This window comes from Talpa occidentalis, unplaced genomic scaffold (assembly GCF_014898055.3).
Source record: "Talpa occidentalis isolate TD23 unplaced genomic scaffold, MPIMG_talOcc4v2.1 talOcc4.10, whole genome shotgun sequence".
NCBI lineage: Eukaryota > Metazoa > Chordata > Mammalia > Eulipotyphla > Talpidae > Talpa > Talpa occidentalis.
Window position 1 is genome coordinate 10,882,927 of NW_023600993.1, and position 21,702 is coordinate 10,904,628.

A 21,702-nucleotide genomic window follows, 5' to 3' on the forward strand; every position below is an offset into this window, starting at 1 on the left:
CCATACCCCAATGAATTAAACAGAGAGGGGAAGAACTAATTTTGGTTGAGTTTCTGCTGTGTGAGGGGCAGTGAGGTTTATAAACATATCATTATTTCCTTTTAAATGCTAAAGAAACGGAAACGCAGAGAAATTAAGTAATTTACTTAATGTCATATAACCACAAAATGGCAGAAGGTAAATTTGAGCCAAGTCTTCTGATTTTGTCCCCTGCCTTTTCCCAGTAGAGCAGCTCTCTGTTTTAGCTTGATTTTCATTACATTTTAAAATGTTAGAACACATTAAAATTAGATTTTTTTTCCTATAGTTTACAGTCATCTGTGATTTTCAACTTGGAGAATAGATGAGGCTATAAAGGCATAGAGAGGACAAAATGTTTGGCAGTAGAGAGTGTGACTTAAACATGGTTGTTAGATCTTTATCTCCAACTGGCTGGAAGACACAGAGGACTGGCTTTGCCAGTTTTGCCACCAGTTAGCCACCTACTTTTAGAAAGTCCCCAACCTCTATAGCTACAAGATGAATGTTACATTTGTGTGTCTAAACTATAAGGCAGGGCCCTCCCTGCTGGCCTAGGGGCTAAGCCTCAGCACTATCATGCTAGCATCACTGTGGCCTGAGTTCGATCCCTGGCCAGGGAGGTGACACACATGGCACAGCAGACCTCTCCTTTCTTGCCTGCTGCCCACCTCAGTAGTGTATGTCAGTGGATCTGCCTGTTCTGCTCCCCATTCTGTTTCCGGTAAATCCTCTCACCTCTTGCACCTCCGGCCTACACCCCAGTTCTTCTACACAATAATGAAATCTTAAAAAAAAATAAACTATAAGATCATGTACACATATTCAGAAAGAGGTTAGAACCAATTTACCAGAGAAAGAAGAGTTTCAGGTTGATGAATTACCAGAATCAGAAGCTAGATTATAACTAGAAAAATTGGCAGTCAACTCATTCTAGACCTATGTCCCTCCAGGAAGCACTATACTCTCTTCCCTCCTCCAGTCTATACCCCTTAGCATCCCACATAAAAAGCAAACTTTAACTATCTCTCCCATCTCCTTAAGGGTTGGAAACAAGGCTCTCTGCAGACAAACCACATCTGAGAAATCCTCTGTCATGGAGAAGTGGGTGGGATGTGAGCTGGCACGCTCAGCCCCTCCCCTGCACACCCCAGCCTCCGCGGATGGCCGCCCAGTGCATGATCCGCCCAGGCCTTCTCCCCCACCTGTGTCTCTCTCCCTGCTTCTGTCCCAGATGGAAGTCTTCTCCAAGATCTCGCTCTGTTCTTTCTGCTCCCAAATGTAGCTCCACCTTCAAGTTGTAGCTCCCTTTGCCTCTTCTATCCTCTGTCCCGTCTGGAGTTTCCTGCTCAGATGCCCCTTGGCATGTCAAACCTAATTGTCTCACGGTCACCTGCCTGTTCCAAGACCACCTGTGCTAGTGGCCCCACCTCCTCCATCCATGGAGACCCGACACATCTCCTTCAGCTGACAGTTCCTTCCACGGCTCTGCTCTACACCCACGTTCCAATTTGCCCCCACACCCTGCACACTTGACTTGTCCTCTTCTCTCCTGGCTTAAGTTTGGTACAGAGTGATTTTCCCTTCTCTAAATTCTTCCCACCTTGCTTTGTATGGCATTCCTGTTTACCTAGCTTCTTGTCAGTATTGGATGATAAACTGCTTGAGGCGCAGAACAATGTACTTCATTTTTAAAGTTTTATCTGCCATCTACTGGGTGATCAGGAAACGATGATGAAGAAGAGGCCGTCTCCTGTCCTCAAAGTACTCACACACTTGGACAAAGGAGGCAGAATGGAGCCAGAGATACTTACGGCAGAATAGATAACAAGTTTTCGGCGGTTTATTGGCTCAGTGGCCCTCTTCATTTGGTTGATGATTTCCTTGACCAGGACGCCTTAAAGAAGGACAAATCAGTCATGAGCTGAACCCAAGATGAGCTTATTTTTAGTTCACAAGCTTTTTGTTCATCCTACGGAGCAAGTCTTTCTGGCATAATTCTCAAGAATTAAGAAGAGAGGAAAAGAACTAATTTTGTCCATACCTGCCGTGAGCTAGGGAGGCCAGGGTGCTGCATTCACACATGGGATTCCAAAAGCTCAAGTTAGAGGCTCAGAACTTGGACATGACTTCACAGGGCTTTTCTCAGACTGTGTCAGTCAATGCCCTTCTCTAAGGGTGGCCTGATATGACAGCAGGCGCCTCTCTCTCCACCCTTGTGGGAGGCCGTGGGGGACACAGCTCTCTGGATGTCAGTGTAGGCTGTGGATTAATCTGGGGACCATTTTTCTGACTGTGATGATAGTTCTAAAATAGCATTCAGGGTTTTCTTATGTGCATGCTCACGTGTGCGTGTGTGTGTGTGTGTAGCAGGTGGCTGAGAAGAGAGTATTACTGAACAGGGTCACCCCTAAAAGCAATGGAGGAGACAGAAGTTTTGGCAAAGGGCAGAGGGACGCTGGTCAGGTCTGGAAGATCTCCTAGACTGTGTTTTCTCTGCAGGATTGTGTTCCACACTTCATCACTCATCAGGCACGTGGTTGGCACATCTCTTTATCTAGCCAGATCTGAACAACAGGCTGAGCTTGTGATTTGGCAAGAATCACTCAGGAAATAATCTCCAGTCTTATCAATAGCTGTGGACTTCTCCAGAAAACAGGTATGTTCACACAGGTGCCAGTCTTTGAATCCAAGACCCAAGAGGACACGTTAGGGAATACTGATGGATAGAAACTAGTTTAGTGTACTCATCAGATGGGGAAACTGAGACCCAGAAAGGGGAAGTGACTTCCTCTTACTACAGTCTCTAGTAACCAAAGGAAGTATAAGGAGGAAGCACGAGCAAGTTGCTAGAACAAACCCCACATTTTACTATATACAGACCTGCGCGTCTAGTGTTAGACCATTGTCAGCTTCCACCTGGTTCTCCTCATCCTTTTCTTTACTAGCTCTTGCATTTAGAGAAGTGCTTTGTAAGCTTAGATATATGTATGAAGTTATCTTGGGATTTGACTAAAATGCAGGTTCTGATTCCCCTGGTCTGAGGTGGGAACTGACCTTCTTTTCTAGCCAGATGCTGGGTGATGTGGACACTGCTGGCACCAGGATTGTATTTTGAGTAACAAGAGACTGAACTCCTGAGCCCATGTGACTAGGTTGGGAGACTAAATGGAGAGCCCCGCCTCCACCATCTAAAGGGGTTTGGAGCTGGTGAGGCCCAATGTCCACCCTGCAGCCTCTGCTGTGTAGCACGCAAGGTAGGGCTTGGCCCTACACACAGCCTGTCTCCTGCTCTAGCTCCCCCCGACACAGGTTCCATCTGGGCTCGCCCTGGATGCTCTGCCTTGTTCCCAACCCTCTGACTTCACACCTCACTTGTTCTGCAGCTACAGCTCGCCCGCTATCTGTTGGCTGCGTTTGTGACGATCACTGACTCCCTTCCGATTGCGGGTTTGAGCTCTTTCTCCACTCTGCTGCCCTGAGAGAACATCCTCCAAGCCTAGTTCAGTCCCCAGGGTGTTTTGCCTTCTGGGTTTCTATGAAACTTGTCCTGATGCTGTCATGAATAGGGTCTGGCAATCGTTTGGGTCCCGATGGGATTGTACTGATTTCCTCAAGCTAGAATCCCGACTTGAAAGCCCTCGTGTGGCTTAGAAATATGTCATAGTGGGCCTCCCTGGTGGCACAGGGGGGTTAAGATGCAACCTATGAAGCTATCCTCAGCTGCTGCGGCACAAGTTCTATCCCTAGCCAGGGAGCAACCCACGTGGTGCAGCAGACCTCTCCTGTCTCGCCTGCTGCTCCCCTCAGCAGTGTATTTTGGTCACTCTGCCTGTAAATGTTCCCCACTCTCTTTCTGGTGAATCCTCTCACCTCCACACCTCTGGCCTGTACCCCAGCTCTTGTATGCATAAATAAATAAATCTTAAAAAATAAAAAGAAATGTGTCATAGTGACATCAACCTGACATAAGGGACTGCCTTTTGCTCTTCATCCTTAGTTTTAACATCCTCACTCACCCCTCCAAAGCCGACAAGCTCTGTAGTCCTGATCTGCCCACCCACCTGCCCTAGCAGACTTTGGTATCTTCCCCATCCTGCCTGGTCCTGATTTCTCTCTTCCACCCACCTATTGAGATGCAAGGGTTGGGCGTCCTCTTGCCTGGGTCTAGGGTGTCCTGTATACCAAAGGGCCAAACCCAGCTGAGAAGGGGCATCATTGAGAAATGAATGTCTTTGAACATCAATGGGAAAACTGATTTGTGCCATCAACTTGCCAATTGCCACATGCATTAGTTTTTAGGGGATAACTGAATTTCAAATGATGTTTAATCAATGTTAGCAATAGCCACCACCCAGGGTTTTGGGAAAACTGTTAACTTCTGTGATACCCCCCACTTATGAAATTCATCCTATAGGCCACTAGGCACATTTTCATGATGCTCAGATGCAAAACCTTGATACTTTGATCTGGAAAGGATGAAAAGTAATATTCAACTTTGCCTTAAGCTTTTATTTTCCAGGTGGGAAAACAAAGGCCCAGAGTGAATAATATTGATGATTCTAAAATCACAAAATGTTCATTGACCATGCATTATGTACAAGGTAGTGTTATCCTTAGTCTTAAAAACACACAATCACTTTAATCCTCATTGTCTGTGAAATGAGTGTCATTCTCATCTTCACTTTGCAGAATGGAAACTGGGGCAGGAATGATTCAAGGACTTGTCCAAGATCACATAGTTGATGAGTGATGGGGCCAGGACACAGACCCAGCTCACTGAAGACATCCTTGGAATACTTACCCCCTTGAAGTCTAGATTTCTCTTTCTGCTTGTAAACTCCATAGAGGGACAGGAGGGACAATTCTGATAATTCTTTCAACTTAATCATGGCGTCCTTGGTGGCCCAGGAGGGTAAAGTAAAATTGTGAACACCCTGTAGCAAAGAAAAAGAAAGCAAATGTGTATTTGTGTGTTTATTTCTCAGTGTCCTAACCTCTTTGATCTCAGAGGGATGACTAGAGCCAAATCTTTCTTGTCCTGCCATTGCTTTCTAGGAAAACTTTACATGGTAATAAGGAGGGGTATTGAGTTTCAGAAACACCAATTTGCCACTTCCTACCAAGTTCATAGCTTGTGATTTAACTCTAGAGTGACCTGTATTTTCAGAGTAAGGATGCAGTGTGGCAAGAAGGCACCTCATTTCTTTGTGAAATCTTTCTATTAACCCTGGGGGAAGGCAAAAGCTGACAGGTGTGTGGATATTTCCTTAAAAGCCAAATAAACAGCTTGAAAAACAACTGGGAAAGGTAATATATTTCTGAACCTTCTATCAAATTCTAGGTTGCTAACTCTTGGGGAGAATCTGTACCTTGTACATAGCAGGCACTTGGTAAATATTTGTTAAATGGATGAAGAGCTAGACAGCAGGGCAGGTAGAGAGCTTCTGCTACTCTTTAATATCTGCTATGAAAATTAAGATTCTTTCAGTTTCAAAGGCAGAATTCAGAGAGGGAGATCATGAAGAGGAGACTGAAGCCAAGTGATGTAGAGGGGAGAGTTAAAAAGATACCATGCACTCTGGCCACATTATGGAAGAACTTGGAGATGACTGTAGGAAGGAAGGAAGAAAAAAGTCAAGACACACCCAATATGAGTTCTTGTGTCCACTGAGTACCTACAAGGCTAACAGATTTTCTGAGAAACATATACAATGATAAAATGGAAATATTGGCAATGTAGCTTGTGCTGAATTACTGTGTCATCTAGGGTGGCAAACTGTTATTTGTTACTGGGAAGGAACTAGGAACATAATTGCATAATTCCCCCTGATCTCAGAATCAGAAAAGAGCATATGAGGCCCCCGTGTGCGTAGCTGTTGCCCCTGGACTCAGCAAGGTGGTTGAGAAAACAGGACTACAGCGAGCTCTTTTCAGCCACAAGGTGGAGCGTGGTGAGTGAAAACCACGTTTGTGGCTTTGAAAAACTCAATAGCAATTTAGCCACAAGGTTATTCCGCATGCATTGCACAGCAAGGAAGAGAGTCTTTCCTGACAAGCCAATTTCAATAGCCTGGCTTAAAGTTGGCTTGCTTATTTCTATATATATCCCGAAAGCAGGCAATTTTCTTTTCTCTTTTTGCACAATACCATTACTTTTTCCATTAAAATCCATGACAAGAACCCAGCATTCCTGAGTGACTGAACAATAAGTAAGCAGCAAGACACAGAAAGAAAAGCATTTTCTTTTTTTGCTTGCAATTTTCCAAAGGGTGAAAACTTAGGTAATAGAAGTTGGAATTTTCAAGATAACATGAAGTCTTGAAGGATGTTTCAATGTCAAAGAAAGTATAAGTAATACAGCTGCAAAAAAGCAAAAGAAAATGTATTCATGTTTCAAAATTGGTGTTGTTACTGGGCAACCCCAATGGAAATGTGTTGCCTGACTGTGGGTCCTCACCCGTGCACTTGAAAGGAACTTGCAAAGAGACTCAACTGTAGGTATGCACAAAGGGGTAACATAGGGTTTATTCACAAAAAGTGGAAATAAAGAAATGAATAACTCAGGGAGCAGGAGAGATAAATGGGTGAATGTGTTCTACCAGTTCTGCTGAGCTGGAACCCTCACAGCATGCTGAATGCTGGTGAAAAACCAGGGAACCCCAAAGTCCACATGTCTGGTTATACACCACACCTGGCTGCTTAACTCCACCCTCAGTTCCCAGCTGCCCTCCCTTCGGTGGTGATGACATTATGGGATTTATAGCCCTTGGTGGGTTGGATCTCTTTGGTCTGGGGTGGGAGGGGGTCCATTAAGCCTGTTTGTTGAGTTTGTTCAAGACATACTTTCCCCCCAGCAGCGTCAGTTATAAAATCAACTGCAAGCTAATTTTTGATATTTTTTTCCCTCTTACCTCACAAAACAAAGGGTCGTAGATTTTACTCCAAATTCCAAAAAGGTCCTGGCCATGATATCCTGAAAGTTTGGGCAAGGTTTCCATAAAATCCTGAAACACACACAGAAGAATAAATAATTTTTTAGTAGGGTTCTCAACTTCATCATTATCAATATTTTGGGCTGGATCATTCTTTGTTGTGTGGGGGGGGGGCTTGCCTTGTGCATTGTGGGGTGTTAGCAGTACTCCTGGCCTCTCCCCACCAGCACCAGCTTCATCTCTAGTCCCTCGGTTGTGACAGTCCACAAACTTTGTGCCCAAAGTTCCCTGAGGTATAAACTGGCCCTTCATAAAGAATCCCAGTTTATAGAAAAGCCCACATAATTTAGGGATAATATCAAACTGAAGAATGGATCATTTCTCATAATTACATTAAAAATGTGGGCAAAGGCTGGCTTACTGCCAGGAGTCCCTGGTTTTCCCTGGAGCCAGACCTAAGTGCATTGCCTCCAATTCTTTTTGGGATCAGATGAAGGTTAATTCACATTGAAATAAATGAGCAAGGAAAGCTTGCCTCCAGCTAAGGTATCCCAGGAAAGCAATAGAAAGAGGACTTGGTGACTGATAGTGTGACATTTGGATGCAAATGCCCCTCAGGTTCTGGACCAAGGACCAGATCTGCTACTCAGCTGTCTGCCTGATGAAAATGACAGCAGTTTCTGGGAAATGGTTTGAAGATACTGTTTGTCTGATGGGTAAATTTTCTAGGAAAATATAAACTGCCAATAGTAACACTAATAGATTTCCATTAAAGGGCCTCCCCGGTGGCGCAGCAGTTGAGCGCTGGGTTGCGAAGCTGCGCGCGGCCTCTGCGGCGCCGGTTCGATCCCCGGCTGCTCCCCGGCCACCGGAGGAGGGTCCCACATGGCGCGCAGATCTCTCCTGCCGCCCGCTGCTCCCCTCAGCAGTGTACTTCGGTCCTTCTGCCTGCTCTGCTCCCCGCTCTGGCTCTGGTGAATTCTCTCACCCTCCCACGCTTCTGACTGTACCCAGTGCCAAAGACAGTGTCCCAAGCCAAAAAGCAAGAAATACCTGGAAATGTAATAAAGATCTGCCCAAAAAATTAAAAAAAAGAAAAAAAAAATAGATTTCCATTAAAGAAATAGAATAATTATTGAAGACCACCCCTCTAAAACAAAACAAGAGCTGCAGCTGCAGATGATTTTATGGGCAAATTCTACCAAGTTTTTCAAGAGCCAATCTTTCTAATGCTGTTTTAACTTTTCTGGGGCATCAAAAAAGGAACTTCTGAAATTCTTATAAGAACTAAGTATAATACTGATACTGACAAAGAGTGGTCAGGAAAGAAAACTATAGTCCAATTCACTTTGAATGACAATGCAAAAGGTCTACATAAAATAATGGCAAACAATTCAATATCATGTTAAAAGAAAGTGGCTTGATTCTAGAAATAAAAGATCAGCAATAGTAAATCTATAAACATAATTAATCTTAGTTATTAACTGATTCAAGGACAAAATGCCAACCTTATTAAAATGCCAACCTTTCAAAAAACTAAGCAACAATATTAATAAAACTCTCAAGAAAATAAGATTGATGGTTTGTTCCTTAACTTATAAAACTTTTTCTATTTCAGCCAAAAGTCTGCATGTTTAATAATCTTTTTGAACATAATTTGATAAAATTTCAATTGCCCCAGAATTTCTACTTCTGGGATATTATTCCACAGATTCTTAAATGATTTAGATATAAGCTATTCACACAGACAGTGTAAAAGATTGGCAATGGCCCACATTTCCATGGAGACAGATAAGTTAAATAAATTACGATAAATCCATAGATTCAAATACCAGTTATAAAAAATGAGGAAACTTTATGTACTGATAGAGAAATTATTTCCAAGATTTTTTTTTTTAATGAAAAAACTCAAGATGTCCAACCCTATGAATAGTATACCTGGCTTGTGTAACTAAAGGGAAAACTACCAGAATATATTCATATTTATTTGCATATGCAAATAGAAACTGGAAGACAACATAAGAAAATAACGCAAGGGGTTGGTTACTTGGGGCATCTTGGGACACATATTTTGACTTTTGGTCATGTGAATAGATATTATAGATTCAAACTATTATTTTAATCTTTTTTTAAAAAGATTCATTTATTTATGCATATAAGAACTGGGGTGTAGGCCAGAGGTGCAGGGAGTAATTGGATTCGGAGCAGAACAGCAGATCTACTGAAATACACTGCTGAGGGGAGCAGGCGGCAAGGCAGAGAGGTCTGCTGTGCAATGTGGGTAGTTCTCTGGCCCGCTGGGGATTGAACTCCTGCTGTAGTGGCTGGCCATAGCTTGAGAGAACTGTCTTTAACCCCTGCACCACCAGGGAGGTCCTCAAATTATTATTTTTAAAAGTACAAGGCATTGTGCCTACCTCTGTAGACTTCTGAAAATGGGAATTTTATAAAGTAGAAGTATAAAATAAGAAAGACTATCTTTCTTATGCAAAGACAATAGTCCCAGGTGCTCAGTGTGAATAAGGCCAGGTCATTTTAGACTTGTACTGATGCTAATCCAGCCACACACTCTTGCTGGTTCCTCTAGGGAACTGGGTATCAGATCTAAGGGACTGGCTTCTCTCTGGCTGGTGCCCCCAGCATAGGAAAGGGGACCTGGTAGATGAATGATGCTCATTGAAACATTTACAACCAACCAACAGACTCCTCCTCCCCTCTCCACACACTTAGGAGGCTGGAGCTCCCACATCCCTGCACATCCCCAAATCACACTATTTTTCAACCTTATAAGGAACTAGCCTCTCCTGGAATTCCATCGAGGTCAGAGTCTCTTTCTCAAGTTCTTCAAAACGAGGACAGTGCTTGAAAGGCAGGTATAACAACTGAGGGCAAAAGAAAAACCATAAATCCTTGATTAGTCAGAAGGAGGACTTTTTTTTTTGCTAAAGAAGCTGCAGCCATATTTTAGGCTCATGAGGTAAAAAGTGACCCGAATAAAAGATTCAAATGTGACTTGAGTCAAATGGAAATTCTAAAATGAAGGGGAAAGAGATAGATGGTTTGTAGGTCTTAAAATAGTAGGATATGTACCCAGAAGTGAATACCATTTTATTTTCTTTTGTGTATTCGTCTGAGTAGGACTGTGCTGTTGATCAACAATCACACTTCCTGGCTTTCCATGCAATATGATTACGGTTCCTCCTGCTCCTTTCACTTCTTGCAATGGATTTGCAGCTATATGCATGTGTATTCATGGATATATATGTGCACATGTAACCCCTGCCCCCCCTACACACACCCCCCCCCAGTACAGAGAAATGAGTTAGAAGTTCTGGAAAGAATCTTAAGAGATCAATTAACCATTTGTTGCTTTATTTTTGCAAATTTTCAGCGTGTTAAAATAACAGCACCTGTTCACTGAATAGAAGTATATATTTAAAAACCTATTATGAGGACAAAGCAATCACTTTAAAGCAAGTTTAAATGTGATAGTCGGGCCTCCCTTAACTTACAAGGGTAAGTTAAGACACAGCACTATGAAGCTATCCACAGCCACTGCAGCATGAGTTCGATCCCTGGGCCAGGGAGCTACTCACATGGCGCAGCAGACCTTTAAAAAAATGTGACAATCTTCTATAGTTGTAAGTATAATCTGCTGCTCAGTGACTGCCAAGTTTATTTTTGTTGCTCTCTTTTCCATCTGCGGCTAGTCCTGAGTTTCTGACCCTTGGTGAATATCACTTCATGCTGGTTTCTCTTCTTCCTCAAATTTAACATGAAACTGAACTTAATTTCACTTTTAATCATTTCCCGTGTCCTCTCTTTTTCCTTTTGTTAACAGCAATATTTATCATCCCACAACATGGACCTCTGACTTTGGTTTGCTTATTTTCAAAATATATCCCAAACAGACCCCTTTTCTTTATCTTCATTGTCCCCTCCCCTCTGGGCCACCATAACCTGTGCTTCCACTAAGTGGATCCTTGGCATCTGCTCTTTCTACCTTCACCATTCACTTTCTGCACAGCAGCGACACCAATCCTTTTTATGTTACTCTTACACAACACTAATCTTTCGAAAGCATCAACCAGACCATGCATTCTGTCCTTTAAACCTGCACTGGTTTCCAGCTTACTGGGAATAAAGTCCAAACTCACAGTGAGCCCCCAAGGACCCTCTCAGCCCTGTTTTCCCTCTGCTGTCCCTCCTGCTCACACCTCTCCAGCAGCACGGGGGCCTCCTCGCTGGCCTCTCAAGGTACAAGCTTGGGGGCTCTGCCAGATTGTCCCCTGACTGGGACACTCCCCCCACAGCATCCCATCTTGCTTTGTTTCCTCTAGGGGACTCATCACAATCTGAAATGATTTTATTTAGTATTCACTTCTTTTCCATGCATGTCCTAGAAAATAGAAACTCAAGGACAGCCAGGATCTTGTCTATCGTGCTCACTGCTATATTGTCGGTGCCCAAAATAGGGTCTGGCATATTAGTAGCCACACAGGAAGCATTTAGAAACCCAAGTTGCTTCCTGCCTGCCATTTCAGGGGCCAAGTGTCACCGCATCTTGCTTTACTTTCCTTACTCTCGCATCTTTCACCATCTAATTTCAGGCCTTTGTTTCCTCATTCTCCAAAAGCTTCAACAGTTACTCTCTGGGGCTGTCTTTTCCTTCGGAGACATCTTCAGACAGATGCCGCAACACCTTACCACGTGTGAAATCTGATGAATATGATATGCAGGTTTCTGTCCACCGCTTTATTCTTAACTTCCCTGCGTGGCTTTCAAATGTCCCCTTTCTGGACTTGGGCTTTGTCAGCCCTCTCTAATCCACCTGTTGAGTCAGACTGAAAACAGAGTGATCATCTAAACACCTGCTAGGCATTTTGCAGTAACAGAGTCTTCAGCATTTCTGAATGAACCTGGCTTTCATGCATCCCTAGGAAGGAATTAGGTGGATGCTAGGTGGAAATTGGGGTGCAGAGAAGTTTGTTTCTGAAGCAGTAGTTGGCTCTCAGCCCTAGGCTTTCCAACTTCAAACCCCACCCTCTTCTACATCACACTTGCAATCTCCAGATTTCTCTATCATATCTGGATTCTCTCATCTGTGCCCAACACAGCTTTTCGGTTTTATTTTCATTCTTTCTGAATATGGCGCTCGGACACAAAAGCACTCTGCTTGGTCACGCTCTGCCCTGTTTCCAGGCTGCTTCCTTTCCTCCTGTCCTCTGAGGTCTGGGTCAAGTTCCCTCTCTCAGTGAGAACCTGAAGGCTGGCCCTGGGGGGTCTCATTCTCTGAACTCCTCCTGTACTGTCTGCTTGTAGGTGAAATCGCCCTGTATTGTTCTACCCACTCACACACGCAAATCCTCTCTCATCAAACAGATTACAAACTAGGGAAGAGACTTGACCTCCTATTTCTCGTTTCTCTCTATAGCACTTAGTCCAGCTCCGGGAGTGACTTTGTGTTAACTGATTTTGCTAGAGTTGGGGGAGGATATTAGAACTGTTTTTACCTTAGTGGCAGGTGACTGCAAGCCACAGGTAGGTCATTTTGCCTCCCTGCTTCTCTCTCTCTCCTGCCTCTTCTCTTTCTCTTCTTACAAAGCTGATCGCTTTATTACCTAACTTTATGATATGTTTCAAGATTAAGGGTTAAACAGGGGCCTCCCCTGGTGGTGCATCGGTTGAGTGCTGGGCTGCAGGGCTGCCCGCAGCCTCTGCAGCGCCGGTTCGATCCCCGGCCGCTGGCGAGGGTCCCACAAAAAAAAAAAAAAAAAAAAGCGTTAAACAGTTCCTGAGTCTCCATCAGCTAAACTTGTTGGCACTCTCTAGCTCTCAGAAAAGGTTGCGGCTGAGGTGATTTTTTTTCTTTTGGTTAAAAAAATATTCACAAACTCCTTTCCTAAGAACACTGCCAACCAAAATACTACACTGTTGATTCTATGAAGGAAAAAGACATAAATATATCATCTTATCTTTTTGGGAAACACCAAAAAAATGGGCTGGGTAGATTTATGGAGAGTGAGGTGGACAGGTTTGGACTGTTTCTATAAAGCATTTAGGAAAATTTCTCAAGTTGCCAGCTGCAAGTTAAGTCAAAGTTCTAGGAGTGGGCCTCCCTGGTGGTGCAAGGGGTTAAGTCTCAGCTCTATGAAGCTATTGGCAGCCACTGTGGCATAAGTTAAATCCCAAGTGAGGGAGCTGGCTCACATGGCGCGGCTGCTCCCCTCAGCAGTGTATTTCAGTCAACCTGCCTGTTCGGCTCCCCACTCTGTCTCTGGCAAATCCTCTCACCCCCTCCACACCTCTGGCCTATACTCCAGCTCTTGTATGCATAAATAAAATAAATCTTAAAAAAAAAAAAACAAACCAACAAAATAAAGTTCTAGAGTACTGGCAAGGCAAAGAGACAGTGGTCTACCCCGGAGGCCACTGGGCAGTAGCTGGGGTCCGGTGGTCACGCTCAGCCTCAACCACAGACTGATGAGATGCTCACAATGTGACTGCAGGGGCTCTGGGAAGGACCCTTGGTCCTTCTTGTAGTCTTAGGTTCCACACCTGAGACAAGTATTTATTGCTATATAAAAAAAACACCAGTTCCTCTGAAAAGGGTAAAGAGTTCTTGGTCAGTCCCACCTAGCATAATGAATTTCAGACTTTCTCTGTACTGGGCCCTGTATTTGGGCAGCTTGTTTTATGGCACTGGCTCTCTGCTGGAATCCCTGCTTTGGCTTATTGTAAAATACTGATGCCTGGATCCCATCTTCTGAGATTCTGATGTGTTGGGGGCACCTTGGGCAGCTATTTAAAAAAACTGCACCAGGTGATTCAACTATGGAGGTAATTTTGAGAACCACGAGTTTATAGGGCAGGGACCTGCTCTGGTAGAGACCCCAGTGGTGATGCTCCTCAGTTCTGGGGCTTCGGCCCATTTTGCTTATTTGACTTCTCTGAGCCCTTAACTCCCTGGCTGTGATAATATTGTTTAGTTAAGGTTGTTGGAAAGGGCAGTACAGCGATGCATTGAAAGTGCTAGGTAGTAACAATGCTCTCAAATCATTTTTTTCCTCTACCTAGGAGTGGGGATCTCCAGGGGGAGGGGAATTTTGCAGATAACAAGCTCTTAGAATATTCTGAAAGGAGGAAAAACTTGTGTGGGACAGCAAAAGCCAATGAACTAGAGGCAGGAAACTGGGAAGAGTGTGTGTATGGACACATGGAGACAAACTGCCAGCAGCTGAGTGAAGAAACAAAGTGGACGATAAAGATCCAAAGAGAAATCCCAGGCCTGCTCTCTCTGGCCCAGAAATTCCACATTGTCCTTTACACATGTATTTAGCAAAGAGTCAAAACTGCAGAGCCCAGTGTCCGAACCTCCAAATCTACAAGTGCCAGCAGCCTACCCTCCTACCAGGCCTGGTGCATCTCCCATTTTTTCGAGAATACTGACCCGATCTTCAGCAAGTGGCACTGTGTGCACCGGGATGGGCTGCCAGAGTAGGTGGGGATTCCAGATGCTGCTGTCTTTGGGGGGAAATAAGCCTGCAAGGTTTGCCATAACACTCATCAAAGTCCGGTCGACATCTGTGCTTCGGACATAAACCTAGAGCAGGAAAATCAAAGCAGAATCCAGCTGAGAGGATCTGTGGGTTTTTTCCTGTGGAGTTAATAGCATATTTGAGAAAAGGGAAGACACCCACCAGAAAAGATTAGCAGACGCTATGGAAGCTTCGTAATCATAACATGTTATAGGAGAGGCAGTATTACGAGCATGCCAAGAAATCAAATAACCTGGTCTGCCGTGCACTGAATGGACAAGAGACTAGTTACATGGTGATTACTTGCCTTGCCAAAATATTTATGCTTGGCGTCCATAAAATTTGAATTTAGTCATATTCATAAGCTTTGGGAAACAAAATCATTGCAAAAGGAGTACATTTGTTTTTTTTGTTTTTTTTTTTTTTTTTGGGACCTTCGCCAGTGGCCAGGGAACGAGCTGGTGCTGCAGAGGCTGTAGGCAGCCTTGCAGCCCAGCGCTCAACCACTGCGCCACCAGAGGAGGCCCAAAAGGAGTACATTTGTAAACACAATCTCTGACTTTCCTGACTCAGGAAACAGGCAAAGCCCTTTTCCAAATGTAACATTATGTTAAAATCTTCCAAGGGACAGCATGCACACTCTACACTTCCCAACTTGCCTGTTCACGTTTGTAGGACTCATTCAAGAAAACTCCATATCTTTTCCTCAGATGCACTCCAAGTTCATATTGTTGCTGCATGCCCACCTGTGGAAACAAGTAGAAGCAAAAACTAGTGAGTTCTGTGAATCTTATCCAAGGGTGTCATCTCTCAAGAATGTGCAGCGTGAACAGTGGTGTACTTTAAGAGATCCATGACAACACATATTAAAACGGAAATGAGAAAGAGCTATGATCTGGAGTCTTGACTCCCAGAGAAAATGCACTCATCTTGATCAGTACTTAACATCGAGTCGTGCACAGTGCACAGGCAGTGACTGATCTAAATGAGTACTTCCTCTTTGCTGTGGTAGAGATTTCTGGGCTTCATCTTTGCTGGAAGAGCAGTCACTGAGCTGGTCGACCACTTGGGGGTTTTGTCTAAGAAATTCAACCCTCTGATAGAGGTGGGGCATGAGGAATCAGCAGGTCATTTTCAAACTCTGGGTGCAATGATTTATTATTTGCCCAGTTTACTTATGCCTGGTTCATTAAAAAAAAATAATAACAAAACTTGTTACTTGAAGTGTGGGCTTTGGTTTAGCAGTATTAGGATCACCTGGGAGGAGATTACAATTCAAATTCTTTGGTCCTACCCTTGACCTACTGACCTACTAGAATCTTTGGGGATAGAGCCTAGGATTCTCCCTGATTTCCTAGGAGGCCTGAGGGCTAGAGGTTGAGTTTAGTTGCTAAAGGCGAATGAGTTGATCATTCACGCTTATGGAATAAAGCCTCTGTAAAAGCCCAAGAGGAAGGTGCATTGGAGGGCCTCCAGGTTGGTGAACTTTTGGAGATTTGGGGTGAGTGGAGCCTGGATGGTAGCTCCAGCCTCTCCCCCATACCTTGTCCTATGCATTTCTTCCACCAGGCTGTTCATTCCTTTGTAATAAACTGGTGAGCTGGTGAGTAAACAGATTTCTTGAGTTCTGTGTGTCCATTCTACAATTTAATGGAATTTGATGTGGGTGTCCTGGTATTATGCATTCTGGGTTCTTGAGTTCTCCGAGAAATAGAAATAATGTAGATTCTAGTCCTGCAGGCACCAAGCAAGGTTTTATGAAAACGGACGCAGTTTAGCATAAGGGAGTCAGCATCAGGGACAGAGTCTGTGTGTTGCTCCAGGAGAAAAGGCTAGAGTCTCTGTTTAAGCAGTTTTAACTCAGCATATTTAAGGGGCTCGGTACTTAGTTCTTCCCATGAGGGCATTTCACCTCTCAAACTCGTGATCTCCTCGTGCCCATGACCTCTTGCTATCATGGATTCTCTACCAGATACATCCAACTGGAAAGAAATCAAATTGGGTATCAGCACTTCCCGAGAAATCATGCTTTCCCGATCTTGCTGGTTCAGTTTACTGATTACAAAATTACTTTTTTGTCCTCAGGTGAAGCCTGAGCAACTCCAGGACTGGCTTATGAATATCTCTTGTCTTTCTTCAGCATCTCTAAGTTCCTTTATTCTTCTGTGGTCTATGCTCATCTCTTAGGCTTTAGTAAAGTCAACAGGGTAAAAAAAAGAGCAAAACAGGCAACTCTATCCAGTTTTTCCTACACTTCCCAGTCGGAGAGGTGACTTGGTCCAGATCAGAACTGATCAAAAGTAACCCTGGGTACCTCTCGTTTCATAATCAAAAGGCATTTTAAACTTAAGATTCCAGTAGATGTTCAGAACGCTTTGTCAGATGTCAGTAACGAAAGTAGTTACGTGGTTTCAAGGAATTACAAGCCCCACAGTGCTCCGTTCCCCTGAGATTCATCATCAATCGTTACCTGCGTGAGCTGGCCAAATCCTTGCGGCCACGAGGATTCCTTAATGGGGTCGTTTGGAAAGGTCTGGATGGGACTTCGGTCTCCATGTCTGAACACCTGCAGACAGATCGCGGCTGTATATTAAAACTTCACTAGATGTTTTGCCTCTGCTCATCATAATAGATTTTCCTCTAAACCACTGGTTCTCAGCTTTCTCTTTTTGTAACTGAAACACATCAGATTTTTTCAGACTCCAGGCAATTGTGCAAACTACTTTCCCAGATCTGAGTAACTGTAGGGTAAGTATAGCATCAGGCTTTTCTGCCCTCCTGCCATTAGATTAAATGATGCCTGATGGCGGACACCTGGAGTGGGGTGTGGGCTTGCATAGGTGGGTACACCTGGGCTGAGACTGCGCTCATAGGGCGGCATCACGGGATGCCAGAAAGCGGATCAGACCACCAGCAGAGACCAAGAGAGAGAAGTAGAGGCCACGAGAGAAGGCTGGAGAGCCCAGAAAGAGTGAAGACTGGCCGGGGGCTGGGTGGCCTGCCAGCCTCCTGGGCCCCCTGGCACCCCTGCCTGCTGCATACCTGATAAAACCCAATAAAAGCCTGCAAAAGCCACCGAGGACTCCAGGACCCTCCTTCACCCATCTGCTTGGGTCATAGAGCACCTGCACTGTGCCCCTCCTGCTGCTTCAGTAACTAAAGTTGTTATATGGTTTCAATAGATCATAAATCTACCTTGTTTATTTTCCAGGGTTTCTCAACCCCAGTACTTGTTGGATCCCAACCTCCAGAGCTTCCCAGGTAGAATCTGAAACCAGCTCCCTTATAAGGAGGGTGGAGAGACACTCAAGAAAGAGGCAGTACACTCCAGATGGATGGGTGGCCATTTTAATGAGCAAAAGAACTCAGTTTCTACACCAGGCCCTGCCAAATCTTCAAAGTTTATATAGAGGTCTCAATTGTGCTCAGTCACATACTATCCAATTGGTCTCAATGCTATATTACCACCGCAACAATGTCCTTGGAGCACTCCTGGAGGCAGGGGAAGGAAGCAGAATGTACACTGTGGGGAGGAGAATAAAGAGGAGGGACAGGGAGTGTAAGGCGCCTCCGATTGCCTGGGTTCAGTTTGAGAATCAACCTGTGGTCACGCTTTCTTGCTGGCCTCTCCCAACAGCGCTGTCAACATCTTGGGCTGGACAGTTCCTGTGAGAGGCTGCCCTGTGTCTGGCAGCCCTGGCCTTTGCCCAATAGAGACCAACATCATTATCCAACCGTGAGACCCAAAAAGGTCTCCAGATGCTTCCAAATGTTCCCTAGATACAAGAGCCACTGGGTTAGGCAAAGAGATGTCAGAAGGGGAGTGAGAGCATTCACCAGAGACAGAGTGGGGAACAGAACAGACAGACTGGCTGAAATACACTGCTGAGGGGAACAGCGGGAGAGACAGGAGAGGTCTGCCTTGCCATGTGGGTTGCTCCCTGGTGGGCCAGGGATCGAACTCGGGCTGCAGAGGCTGCAGATTGCTTCACAGTGCAGTGCTTAACCCCTTGCGCCACCAGGGAGGCCCCTGTAGTAAAGTAATTTACAATGCTTCCTCCCAGCCTATATAAACACAAACACTACTCAGTTTTTTTGGAACACTTGCTTTATCCTAGAAGTTGTGCTAAGTGCTTCTCATATTTAATCCTCTCATCAATTCTACAGAGTATGTACTGTTATTATCTGCATTTCACAAATGAGTAAATTAACCTTAGGAAAGCAACCTGCTCAAGGTCGCACAGCACATACATGGTAGAACAAAGATCCAAACACAGGCCAGGGTCTCCAGCGCCAGCGGTTTAATCCCATCTGAGGGGCTCATCTCTAGATGAAAACACATTCCTTAGCATCCCGTCCGCTGAAGATGGATAATCTGGGGTTTGGGGAGTGTCTATGTCAGCTCTATTCCAAGTGCTCTTCTCCTCTAAGACTAGAAGTTCAGTGTGTGTGTGTGTGTGTGTGTGTGTGTGTGTGTGTGTGTGTAGGGGGAGGGGAAGTGTTGCATCAAAGAAACAAAAGCCTGATGTAAGAAACAATCCCAAACATCACTTAAAAAATAAAACCAAAGATTTTAGTGTATGCAACTGAGGAACAGATGGCCTGTGGAGAAACAAAGGCGATGCATTTACAGACGTGTGTTTTAAGGAGCAGGGACTGGGACCTTACCACGGCTGTGAGCTTTCTTACATTCTTACTCTGTCTTAAACGTCGAATCAATTGAAGTCCCCTACATTTCAGCAGGTTTCAAGGGTTTCCAAGGCAGTGGCTCAGCACTCTGTGAATTCATAGAAATTGCATAAAACCACCCCTACCCCAAGTGCTGGAAAACAGAGTGTGTGTGTGTGTGTGTGTTTGCACATATATGAGTGCCCTCTAGCACACAGGGCATTTTGAAACTTCTGGAGTTTGGCCAATTGGGCTGGAGCATTGGCCCAGGCTCTTTGAAGTCTGTGGTAGGGCAATTTTCTTAAGTGCTGCTCTGCCAGATTTATATCCTCTGTTCTCGGTTTGGTGATCGTGTTCAATGAAATTCTTTAGAAACTAAAAGGACAGGATGAGCAGCAGGACTATTGTCAGTTGCCAGCCTAGGTGGTGATCACTGTAGGAAGACATCCAGGATGATGACAGGCCTGATGTCTCTGCAACCCTCTCTTGTTTTACAGATGCCTGTCTCCTGCCATCTGTTGCTTCTCCCAAGCCCCCTGAGGACAGGTCCAGCCACACTCAATGATGTGTAAAGAGCCCCGATCGCCTCATTTTCATGATAGTTAGCACCCCCTCCCCTACCTCTTCACATTTTCTTCCCCCTCTTAATCAGAAGGAGCTTTTAAAAAAAGGAATCAGGGTTCATATCCCCATGAAGTGTCCTTCTCCGGGGAGTCAGCTGACCAGAGGTGGAGCATGCACAGTGGTGGCTCTGGTGAGCAGGTGTTGGGGGGGGGCCTGTCCGGTCCCCCTCTCCACACAGTGGTCAGGTGTTCTTTGCAAAACCGTCAGCGGAAATAGCTCTATTGATTGCTTAGAACTCTGGAGTGTCCTCTCACCCTATTAAACCTTCTTCTCTGTGGAAGAACTGACAGCTACACAAGAGCAGAGAAGTTCATAATGAGGCCCCAGGAGGCCACCTCTTGCTCCAACCATGATCGACTCGAGTGTGGGGAGTGTTGGTGCTTGTTGACCTTGTCACTCTAGATACTGCTGCCTTCCCACTGCTTTCTGCATAAAATGCCTAGTCCTTCCCATGGCCTGCAAGGCCCTACCAGCTCTGGCCTGCCCACCTCAATGTTCTTATCTTATATTCTTGCTAAACATGCTTGTTAGCCACAGGGGCCCTCCTGTTGTTCCATCCAAAACATTTTTGATCCAGCCTCCAGGCCTTCGTATCCTGCCTGGAATATCTTGCTTCTGTTGGTGCATATTTATTCAGTGGCTAAAGTCAGGCCTGTCTTGACAGGCCACATCTGCCAGAGGCCTCCCTTGACCAGTACAAAGTAGCTCCTGCTGGGGCTTTCTCGCACTGCATAGTTTTATTTTTATCCCTGAGTTTTGTGTGTGTGTGTGTGTGTGTGTGTAAGTATATGGCGTCTTCTTTCCCCATAAACTCCCTGAAAGCAGAATCCTTGCTGTCGTGGTGCCGCCATACCCCAACAGTGCCTGTCCTATAGCAACACACACACAAAATGCTTGTTTTTTTAAATGTATTTTTACATCATTTTTCATTTTTGCACAATGTATGCATTTTCATCTTAGTTACAATCCCTGTACAATTCCCACCCACCATGAAATGCTTGTTTTAATGAATGAATTTGCCTTCCACACTCTGGAATTTACCCATCCTAGTGTAGACATGGTGTGCTTGAGATTTGGAGGTGATTTCCATCCAGACTATCTTTGACTGCATGATTAGTCTTGAAGAGTGAGAAAAGCTTATACTTCCAGACCCAACACCCCATTTGTGTGTAAAACTCTGGTGTAACAAGAAAGGATTTTCCTCTCTGTCTGAGATGACCTGAGATGAACCTGAGATGAACATGTGTTTACCCCTAAGTTAGGGGAGAGAAAATGCTTTAAAATGGCATTTACTGAATTATGGATGGAATAATGATGTAGGGGATTACAGTCGTAATCCCTAGTAGTTCAGTAGTTGTGTGTGATCATTTAGATAAAACAAGATTGGCCTTAATGGGTAACTGTAGAAGATGGTCGGTGGGGACAATGGAACCCACCATACTTATTATTCTCTCTCTCTAAAGTTAAAAAAATTCTCTATGGGTTTTCTGTGCAAAACTGGGGAGAAAAAGAGGATCTGGATTCTATAGTCAAAGGTTAGGAAAGACAATTTTGATATTTAGAAAGACAATTTTGAACGCCTTGAAAACTAAATACATATGCGAACATTAAAAACATCTAGGAGTTCTGTACCTACGAGACCATTGAACACAGTTTACAACAGGAGACATATTTAAAAGATAAAAAAATAAGAGTTTGGGGGAAAAAACACAGTTCAATCTACCTTCTGTTGCCAAAGCTTATTTGGCGATCGAAATTTTATTTTTAACCGAGCAGTGCTGCTAAGAACTTTTAAACGAGAATTCCACAGGAGGCTCTTGGCAAACCTGTTCTAAAAGATCAAATGGTGACTGTCCCTGAGCAAGAACAAGAACCAACAATATTTTCCTGCTCTTTCTGCCAAGAAAAGCTTTTCAAAA

The 21,702-nt window shown here is 44.5% G+C and overlaps 1 protein-coding gene across 1 annotated transcript in view; it reads right to left on the bottom strand.

The window, feature by feature from the left end:
• Positions 1-21,702, bottom strand: part of ACP3 (acid phosphatase 3) — a 40,694-nt gene that overhangs the window by 16,574 nt on the left and 2,418 nt on the right. The window contains exons 2-8 of the mRNA XM_037519841.2: positions 16,962-17,057; positions 15,151-15,237; positions 14,404-14,556; positions 9,737-9,835; positions 6,933-7,025; positions 4,823-4,955; positions 1,833-1,915 (exon numbers count right to left, since the gene is read on the bottom strand). Coding sequence (XP_037375738.1) covers positions 1,833-1,915; positions 4,823-4,955; positions 6,933-7,025; positions 9,737-9,835; positions 14,404-14,556; positions 15,151-15,237; positions 16,962-17,057 — 744 coding nt within the window. The remainder of the gene's footprint in view (positions 1-1,832; positions 1,916-4,822; positions 4,956-6,932; positions 7,026-9,736; positions 9,836-14,403; positions 14,557-15,150; positions 15,238-16,961; positions 17,058-21,702) is intronic.